The 10,400-nt window shown below is 57.7% G+C and overlaps 1 protein-coding gene across 5 annotated transcripts in view; it reads right to left on the bottom strand.

The window, feature by feature from the left end:
• Positions 1-10,400, bottom strand: part of ARHGAP23 (Rho GTPase activating protein 23) — a 102,873-nt gene that overhangs the window by 34,769 nt on the left and 57,704 nt on the right. For all 5 annotated transcript variants that reach the window (XM_037727348.1, XM_017497075.2, XM_017497076.2 and 2 more), the window contains 5 exons: positions 8,981-9,136; positions 8,646-8,757; positions 8,383-8,440; positions 6,189-6,332; positions 1,024-1,341 (listed from right to left, as the gene is read on the bottom strand). In XM_037727348.1, the coding sequence (XP_037583276.1) occupies positions 1,024-1,341; positions 6,189-6,332; positions 8,383-8,440; positions 8,646-8,757; positions 8,981-9,136 (788 nt within the window). The remainder of the gene's footprint in view (positions 1-1,023; positions 1,342-6,188; positions 6,333-8,382; positions 8,441-8,645; positions 8,758-8,980; positions 9,137-10,400) is intronic.

Genomic DNA, 10,400 nt, shown 5'->3' with positions numbered 1-10,400 from the left:
TTTATAATGACTATAAAAGGACTTTAAGAATACAATAATTCTAGCCAGGCATGGTGGTGGGTGCCTGTAATCTCAGCTACTCAGGAGGCTAAGGCCGGAGAATTGCTTGAACCCAGGAGACAGAGGTTGTGGTGAACGAAGATCATGCCATTGCACTCCAGCCTGGGCAACAAGAGCAAAACTCCATTTCAAAAAATAAAAAAATTCTCGTTGGGCTTGGTGGCTCACACCTGTAATCCCAGCACTTTGGGAAGCTGAGGTGGGCAGATCACCTGAGGTCAGGAGTTCGAGGCCAGCATGACCAACATGGAGAAACGCTGTCTCTACTAAAAACACAAAATTAGCCGGGCGTGGTGGCGCATGCCTATAATCCCAGCTGCTTGGAAGTCTAAGGCAGGAGCACTGCTTGAACCTGGGAGGCGAAGGTTTCAGTGCACCAAGATTGTGCCATTGTGCTCCAGCTTGGGCAACAAGAGTGAAACTCCGTCTCAAAAAAATAAAAATTCTCCCAAAATCCCTGCCAAAGCCCTTGGCTCCACCCCTGCCAACCTGTGGCCAAAGCCAAGCCTCTCGGCCTCCTCACAAGGTCAGTGTGCTCATCCTCCTGCAGACAGGCCAGCCCCGTGAAGTTCTGGAGCCGGGGCACTCACGGCCTAACACCCTCCATAGGAGGCCCCTGCCTTCCTCGTCTCCTGTGAAAAGCTGGGACTGGCCTGGAGCTGACCCCTCCATGCCAGAGTCTGCCCAAAGTGACCCTGACACAGTCATAATAATCCTTGTCATCATGAAGGTGAAGATGGTGACTGCCAGTCCCTGGACCTGACAACCCCAGGTCCTCTGTGAGCCCTGCCCACGCACCCTCCTTAACCCAAAACCTCGGGGGACACAATCCAGAGGTGTCCTTCTGTCAGCCCCCCTTTCTAGCAGAGGGAAGTGAGGCTCAGAGCAGTCATCCCAGGTCCACAGCCGGTGAGAGGCCACCCTGCCCACCCTCTGTGGCTGCCGGGCGGGTCGGGCCCTCACCTCGCCCTCGGCCCTGCTGTTCTCCCGGATCGCTCTGATCCAGCCCAGCATGTCATCCCGGTCCTCAGCCTGAAAGAGATATTCACAGAAGTCAGCGGTGGTCAGCCGGAACACGTGCCTCCTCTTGGTCTCGCTGTAGGAGATGTCCACGAGGCAGGAGCCGATGCAGACTGGCGCCGCCTCGTCCTCACCTGCGCCGGCCGCCGCAGCCCCCGCCGCCGCCGGCCCGGGCTCCCGCCGCTCCTTGCTCAGCGAGAGCGAGCGCGCCCGCAGCGCGGCGTACACCCGCTTCCACTGGCGCAGGCCGCTGCCCGCTTTCTGCAGGGAGACACGGGGTTGGGGGAGACGGGAGTGGTGAGAGGCCAGTCCTGCCCACCGCCCTCAGAGTAGCAGACAGAGGACAGCCGGGGGACGGGCCCCACACTGCCTACCAGGAGCCCCCTGCTCCACTCGGCTGGACCTGGGCAGCCTCCTGCCTACAGCCCACCAATGCTCTCTCAGCCCCTCACCTGCTGGACACCCCTACCCATCACCCTCAAGCACCCCAGCACGCCCCAGCCCTCTACCCTCTAAACACCAGCATCAACACTCACCGGGTGGTGGCAACGCCCAGACACCCAGCATGGCCCTCTGTACATGAAATCCTCGGGCAGCCACTCCCAGCCCACGACCCTCCCCATGCTGCCCCCACCCCAGCAAAACTGCTCAAAACCCAAGACTCCACTTGCCCAGAAGTGGCTCTCAGGGACACCCAGAACGACCATGTGGCCGAAGCCAGTGGCTGCTTCTCCCCCTTGGCTTTTATTTTTTTTTTTAAGATGTAGTCTAGATCTGTCGCCCAGACTGAAGTGCAACGGCACGATCTCAGCTCACTGCAATCTCAGTTCACTGCAACCTCCGCCTCCTAGGTTCAAGCGATTCTCCTGCCTCAGCCTCCTGAGTAGCTGAGATTACAGGCGCGTGCCACCACATCCAGCTAATTTTTGTATTTTTAGTAGAGACGGGGTTTCACCATGTTGGCCAGGCTGGTCTCGAAATCCTGACCTGGTGATCCTCCTGCCTCAGCTTCCCAAATTGCTGGCATGACAGGCATGAGCCACCGCGCCCAGCCCCTTCTCCCTCTTGCGTTAACCCCTCAGCAGCATCTGACACAGCTGGCCCCTCCTTCCCTCTCCAGACCCAGTCTCTGCAGCTGAGACCCCGTGTTCCCAGCTTTCTTCCTAATCCCACTGGCTCCTTCCTAGTCTTCTCTCCTTCCCCTCCCCCACCCTCTACACCTGTAAACGGGAGGCTCATCCCCAGGGGACATTTGTGTGGAGGGAGCTGGAGGGTGTGCTGTGGCATCTGGGGGATGCTGACCAACATTGCCAATGCACAGGACAGCCTCCCCCAACAAGGAATTATCTGGCCCAAAATGTCAGCAGAGCTGAGGTTAAGAGACCCTGCCCTAAAGGAGGCGGAACTCCAGAACTTTGTCCTGACTCCTCCCTTCTCCCTGCACACCTCCCTCAGGGATGTCATCTGTGCCGTGCCTTTAAACCAGGTCCATCTGCTGACGGCCATTCTCTGGCCCAGCGTCTTCCCCAGTCCCAGCCCGGGACCCCACCCTGCTCAGTGTCTTCATGTGCAGGTCCCATGGGCACTTTGCACAATACTTGCCAGGCCATGTGATTTCTTAACATCGAACCTGTTCTCCACCCTCTACCCTCATCTTTTCCAGCTCAGTTCACCCACCCAGTTGCCCAGAAACCTGGGAGCTGGCCTTGACTCCTCCCTTTTCCTCACCCTTGACATCCCATCCATCAGGAAGTCTCAACTGCTCTGCCTCTGAAACGTCCCACCTGTGTCTTTCCTGCCACCACCAGGTCCTCGCCATCAATGCCTCTTGCCTGGAGGACGCCCAGACCTTCCCAGTCTCCACTTTCACTCCTGCAAACATCCCCAGCCAGCCGCTGCAGCAAGCGTGTTAGAACGAAAAGATCACATCTCTCCCCTGCTCAGGATCCCCTCCTGAGATCCCATCGCCCTCAGAGTCAAATCTAAGGTCTCCTGTGGTCTGCCCCTGCCTCTCTCCAAACTCATCTCCACGTCTTTCTCACTGTGTCAAGCCAGGGGGCCCTTGCAGGTGAGCGAGCCACGCCTTTCCGTTCTCAGGGCCTCTCCGCTTGCTGTTCCTTCTGCCGAAGCCCCTCCCTCACTTCTATAAGTGGCTGCTTCCTTCTTCCCCTTCAGATCTGAGCTCCAGCATCAACACCGTCACCTCCGCGGCGAGGCCTTGTCTGACCATATTTTTCCCTCAATGCAGCTCCTGCTTCCGATCAGCCTGATCCCTTCCAAGAGCTTACGGCAGCCTCAGGCTGTCCTGACAGGGAGCTTGTCCAGCCGCTCATTTCCATATCCCGGGACCTAGGGCTGCATGCAGGGATTCATCAATATTTGCTGAATAGATGAATTAATGATCCTTGGAGCACCCTGAGGGCAGGAGCTCCATCTCCCATCAGACCAAGGGCTCCTCTCCGCTGGCTGGTGGCCCGCCCACCGCCCCACACCCAGCACAGGCCTCAGCCCTCCGAACAAACCAGACAAGGAGACCCGGGGGCTGGCAGGTGGGCAAGGCCCACATGTGGCCTCACGTCATGTGGCTCCTGTGCTGTGAACCCTGCTCATCACAGAACTTCTGGATGGGGACAGGGACATTGAGAGTAGGAGACAGCAGGGCCCTCCAGGGGAATTTTAATGTTATGGTGAGGTGGTGACAAGGGCAATTCTCTGAGACTAAACCAGCGGGATGACCCGGGACGAGTCACCCACACTCCCAGTCCTCAGTGTCTCTGGCTGGTAAATGGGTGAGGGAGTTGGTCACCAAGGCCGCATGCAGCTCCCACGCAGGGGCTGAGGCTTCAGGAACAAGTCGTTGTCCCTCTCCCTCCTCTGCCTGACAGCCCATTTCTCCGACAGGCTGGAGCTGGGAGGGGCACGGAGAGGGTGTCCACAGCATGGGTGGACCAACGGCCTCAGGCTGACTTGAAGACCCTCCTCTAATGCCCAGGCCACGGCACCCAGGGAATGAGCGGCATCGGGTTTTGGGCAGCAAGGGAGTGGAGGCCCTGTCCTCCAGAACTGGCCAGTGAGCAGGAAGGGGCCAGCTCCTACCCCTGAACTGGGCTCAGGGCCCCCAGGTAGCTGAGGGTCAGGCTACCTGGCAGGGGGAGCCAGCTACTCTCACGAGGACCCTTACGCAGCTCACACGTTAGACTAGAGGTGCTGGTCCGCATGCGGCCCTCCTCACACGGTGCACATGGCCAGCCCCTCCCTGCCTCACGGCTCCCACCCCACGTGTCGCTGTCAACTTGCTGGCTCTTTTCAGTCTCCATTAACCTCCCCTGCCCCCCACACTTCTCTCAAGGCTCAGCTGGGTCTCTAGCCTTCTTCCTTCAAGCTCCACACAGAAGCACACATGACTCGTTGGTGCTGATAGACAAAGGCAGTCCCCAGGGAGTCCTCCCTCTAGTGCCACGCCCTCAGAGCCTCTGTCCCCAGAACACCTCCACTGGGGTCTGTCCAGAGCCCTCAGACTTCACATAGCCCAGTGGAACCCCTTGGCTTCCTCTCCCCAAACCTGATCCTCCAGCATGCCATAGCCCAGGGGCCCCACCACCCACAACCCTCCCTCAGCCCCAGCCAGGAATCCAGGAACCTCACCACCGCCTCCTCCTCCTTCTTCTGTACCTCCCAGCTGCTGGCAAGTCCCTCCCCACCTTCCCCTGGAAACTCTTTCTAAAGGGTCCACTCCACCTGGCCCCATACCATCCCCTTGGTCTGGGCGCCCAGCCTCACTCACCTGGACAACGGCAATGACACTGCCTCCTCCTGTCACAGACACAACCCCAGTCTCCTAGCATCCCCAGCGTGCATTTAAAACCCTGGACAGGGCCGGGCACAGTGGCTTATGCCTGTAATCCCAGCACTTTGGGAGGCAGAGGCAGGCAGATCACTTGAGGTCAGGAGTCCGAGACCAGCCTGGCCAACATGGTGAAACCTGGTCTCTACTAAAACTACAAAAATCAGCCAGGCATGGTGGCACGCGCCTGTAATCCCAGCTACTCAGGAGGCTGAGGCAGAGAATTGCTTGCCAGGAGGCAGAGGTTGTAGTGAGCCGAGGTCATGCCACTGCACTCCAGCCTGGGCAACAGAGCGAGACTGTCTCAAGAAAAGAAAACAAATGGCAGTAAGCAGAAGAAAGCAGCTCCAAGTGCCGGGCACCAGGTAACACCTTTGCTCAGATCACTGTATTTAATCCTTAGCAATAGGCTTATGAGCGAGGGATTACTGTTAGCTCCATTTACAGACGAGGACACTGAGTCACAGCCAGGTGAGTCAGCCAGGCTCTCACGACAGGTGAGGCAGTCAGAGTGAAACCCAGGTTCATCCTAACCACCAGGAGGGAAGGCAGTGGTCTCTCCTCCCGCTTCTCCAGCCCACAGCGCAGCCTGGGCCAGGGTTTGCACCCCATGGATCCGAGGGCCCGCCCTTCTCCTCTCAGGGTCCTGCTGGTTCCCTCCCAGGCCCTCCCCACCTACTCCCCGAAGCTTCCAAGTCCAAGCCCCTTTCGCCTCTCACCTGATCATGGTGGCTCCTAACGGGTCTTCTTGCCTCCAGTGTGGCCCTTCCCTAACTCACTCCCAGGGAGCCAAATGGATATTTGCAAGCTGTAACTCCCTAGGGAAGAGCCCCCGCACCTGAGAACTTTTGGTGCCCTTAGTATGAACACTGCGTTCTTTGCTGGCCTGCCTGCCTTCCTCTTGGGCCTCAGCTCTCCTCCGGAAATCACCCTTGCCTTGCTCCTTATTTTCCAGGAGCCCCGACAGCCATCCTCAGGGTGGCCTGTCAAGCCAGGGTCGTTGTGGGATGCTTTCGCCAGAACTCCAAGCACAACTTGATCAGATCTGTCCCACAGCAAAATCCACCTTTCTTGTTAACTTCCTTTACATAAGCTCTTTAAATCCTCCTGCCAGGAAGTTCTTCCTAGCATCTAACCTCCATCCTTCATGCTGCAACCTACACTGCAAACTGTCTCTAGCTGCAGAGGCTGTCAGTATGGGTCTAGGAGAAGCTGGAGGGTTCTGCTGGAGCCAGCTTCCACCTCATTCCTCCATCCATCTTACCTTCCCCTTCTTGGTGAGGATCTGCTTATAATACAACCAGCCTTCTCTCCTGATATCGCTGAAGGTCACATCTGAGAGGTCAGAGGTTGAGTGTCGCTTAGAAGGAGCGTCGGCATCTTCAGAGGTGCCCCAGCTATCCAAGGACTGCAGGGAGACAACAGAGGGCAGTTTAGGGTGGCTCCCACAATGCCAGCATCTCAGGAACCCCACGTACCACTCGAGGCCACACGGGCCTGGCGTATATCTGTGCTACGCCCTGATGCGCTGTGTGACCTCATGGGCATTGCTTGTCCTCTCTGGACCACTTATGTTGAGGTCATGAGACATCCATAAAGGAGAAGCCAGAAGGAGGAAAGGCTATGGCCGGCCCTGAGATCACAGGCCTCACCATGTGAGAGGAGCCGGTCTGGAGCCTCCTGAAACTTTACAGACTTAGAATTAAGGAAACGGAGGAAGTGACCGTGTCAGCAAGGAGTTAAATAAACAGGGGAAATGGGAACACCAACAATGCTGAGTGAGTGAAGCAGGTAGTCATGTCCACAAGGAGTTAAACAGAGGAAGTGACCGTGTCAGGAGGACTCCAGCCACAGAGGGCACAAGTCAAGGGAGAGTTAAGTAAGCAGAGGAAGTGACAAGGAAGGACTGAGCCAGGTGCCAGCATCACTGAGGTGTTCAACCAACCCAGGAGACAGAGGGTTTGACATCAAGATGGCTTTTCCAGTCCATCTATAATCAAAAACATCCAAGCGGGGTGCAGTGGCTCACGCCTGTAATCCCAGCACTTTGGGAGGCTGAGACAGGCGGATCATTTGAGGTCAGGAGTTCGAGACCAGCCTGGCCAACGTGGTGAAACCCCATCTCTACTAAAAACACAAAAATTAGCAAGGTGTGGTGGCATACACCTGTAATCCCAGCTACTCAGGAGGCTGAGGCACAAGAATCACTTGAACCCAGGAGGTGAAGGTTTTGGTGAACTGAGATCACGCCATCGCACTTCAGCCTAGGCAATAGAGTGAGTCTCCATCTCAAAACACACACACACACACACACACACACACACAAATACATATGATTTAAAAAACAATATGTCCAGGTGTGATGGCTTATGCCTGTAATCCGAGCACTTTGGGAGTCCAAAGGAAGAAGACCACTTGAAGTCGGGCATGGTGGCTCACACCTGTAATCCCAGTACTTTGGAGGCCAAGGTGGGTGGATCACCTGAGGTCAGAAGTTCAAGACCAGCCTGGCCAACATGGTGAAACCCCATCTCTACTAAAAATACAAAAATTAGCCAGCATGGTGGCACATGCCTGTAATCCCAGCTACTCAGGAGGCTGAGGCAGGAGAATCACTTGAATCTGGGAGGCAGAGGTTGCAGTGAGCCAAGATCATGCCACTGCACTCCAGCCTGGGCAACAGAGCGAGACCCCATCTCAAAATAAACAAACAAACAAACAACAACAACAAAAACCAGCCGGAGCTGTCACAGGCCTGATCCAGCCTCCCCAGGACCTGAAGCTGGGAACTCCACCTGTCCACCAATCTCAACCTGTGTCCAGGCCACCTTTCCAGTTCTACCCCCAGCCCCGTCATCCCCTGAAGACAAGACACGATGCACTTATTGACTGAGGGTAGTGAAGGAAACTAATGAAGCCCCAAATATAAGCTTGGGGAGCTTCTAGTCTAGCTGGGGAGCCAGGCAGTGACACACCAATTGTGCATGAGGTGTGCTGAGGAGGAAAACAGAGCGTAGCGAAGGGAGGTGTGAAATGTCAGAAGCGGAGGCTGCAATTTCAGGGAGGACCTAAAAAACCGTGAAGAAAGTGAAGTGAGTCATGTGGCCATGGGGGGTGGGTCTGGAAAGAGCCAGTCCAGGCGGGAGATGCTAAGCCCAAAGGCCCTGGGTAGGGCTGCGAGGTGTCATGCAGGGATGCCGGGACCCACACAGGAGGGCGGGTCCTGCGGTGGACACAAGGTTGAGGGGCGCAGGGAGGACGGGGAAGGCAGCAGCTGGAGCAGAAACCCCCACGCTGACGCTATGGCCCATCTCCCCAGCACCCTCACTCCTGATGACACCCTCTCTTCTGATACCTTCTCTCCCGCACACACACTCACACTTGCTGCTCACCCTGTCCACCTCCCCGACACCCTCGCTCCCACACAGCACACACATACACACACACTTGCTGCTCACCCCGTCGGTGAAGAAGCTCCGGAGCATCCGCAGGCTGGGGACACGGTTTGGCAGGCGCCTGGAAAGCGAGGGCCGAGGGTGAGGGATGTGGGTGGCACAGCTGGGACCTCACTATCTCATCACCCACCAAACCCCAAGGCCTACAGGCCTTCCAGCAGGGGTGGCAGAGAGGACGCCAGGGCCAAAAGCCCCGCCCCAGAGCAGCCAGCCAGCCAGCACGCCTGTGGCCACCCCCCCACCCCCACATCCAGACAGGGCCTCACCTCAGAACCCGACCCTCGTCCCGGAAGGTGTTGAGCCCATCATCGCAGGACTTGGAGCGCTCCGTGGTGATGGCCAGCAGGTATGAGGAGCGGCGGCCAGCCTTGATGCTGCCTGCAAAGCCGCCCACATCGGGCCTCAGGGTCAGCGGGGCAGCAGGTCAGGGGCTTCCCAGAGCCCTCCTTTCTGGGCAGGGGCAGGAGGTGACTCTCCCAAAGGGCCCCAGGAGGAGCAGAAACCAGAGGAAGAGGCCAGACATCAGGCAGCAAGCCCAACAGAGACCCCTGGGATGGGGCACCAGGGGAGAGGGTGAGGCTGGGGCGTGGGGAGCGCTCACTGCAGTCCTGCGAGTAATGGCGTCCCAGAGTGAAGGTGAAGGTTGGGGATGATGGGCTGGTGCCCAGGACGGGGGCCGAGTTCATGGCACTAGAGACCACAGCAGAGGCAGGGACGTGCTTGGCTTGGAGGTCAATGCTGGGGCTGGTGGGCTCATCTGTGCACATGGAAGGAGAGAGGTGTGAAGCGGGCAGAGAGCGGAGCCCGCCTGCCCCCACCCCAGCCTTACCATCCCCCATGCCTCTCGCCTCCAGGCTCAGACACATCCCAAAGGGTCCTGCTAGCAACAAGCCCACTGTCAAGCATGACTGGCCCCTGTCCAGACTGTGGCCACGGAATGCCTCCCCTTGGGAGTGAGGCTGAACCACCCTCCTTAGACCGGGCTCCTGAGGGCAGAGCCAATATTCCCCCATCAGACTGGGAGCCTCCTGAGGGCAGGGATGGTGTCTCCCCCATCAGATTGAGAGCTTTCTAAGGATAGGGGCTCCCCCATCAGCTGGGACTCCTCCAGGGCAGAGACTATATCACCCCTCAGACAGTGCATTCTGGAAGAAGAGACTGCCTCTCCTGGCCACAGCCTAGAGCCTTCCTTACTAACAGAAGGGGCTGTGTCTCTGCTCCACCAAAGGCTGTCTGGGGAGCCAGGCCTGTGTCTTCCCCTGCCCCAGGCCTCCTCCCTCTCACTGTCTGTTAGGCTGTCCCAGGGTGAGCTCGCCTCCCAGCTCCCGCCATCCCTCTCCATTACCCTGCATCTTGCTCTTCCCCCGAAGCCCCCCACCCCACCTCCCGTCCATCCTACTCCCTCCTGGGCACCTCACAGTCAATAGCCCTGAACCTTCTCCCCCTCTCACTTCCAACACGGGGTAAGGCACCACCCCCAGCCTGGCCAGGAGCCTGGGCATCACCCTCTACTCTCTCGCCTCTCCCTCTCCCATATCCAGTCTAAGGCAAGGCAAGCCTTAGAGGGTTCCCTCTGCTCTCAAGAGCCAACCCCAGCGACTGATGAGACCCTTGGACCTGGAGGGGTTCTCACACCCAGATGGGGTTCCTGCCTCTCTTGCTTCCGGGTCTTTGCACCTTTTATTCCCTCTCCTTGAACATTCTTCCCCTGATGAACTCCTCATCCTTCCAGTCTTAACGCAAATGTCCTTCCTCCAAGATTCTCACTGCAGCCCTTCTCTGAGCCCTCACCTCCAGCTCCCTGTCCCACTACATTCCCATCCCAACGGGCTGTCCCTGGCTGTCCATCACCCCTGCTGGACTCTCCAGTCCAGGAGAGTGTGCAGCCACACAGAGGGCCTGACACAAATGTCTGCTGAGGGGATGGAGGGATTGAGGGTAGATGGAAGGGACAGAGAGGAAAGATACAAAGAGAGGATGGAAGGAAGAATGGGAGGATGGAGGAAGAATGGGAGGATGGA

This window comes from Cebus imitator, unplaced genomic scaffold (genome assembly GCF_001604975.1).
Source record: "Cebus imitator isolate Cc_AM_T3 unplaced genomic scaffold, Cebus_imitator-1.0 Scaffold228, whole genome shotgun sequence".
NCBI lineage: Eukaryota > Metazoa > Chordata > Mammalia > Primates > Cebidae > Cebus > Cebus imitator.
The sequence above is the reverse complement of the archived record's forward strand: the minus strand, read 5'-3'. Positions and strand labels throughout refer to the sequence as shown.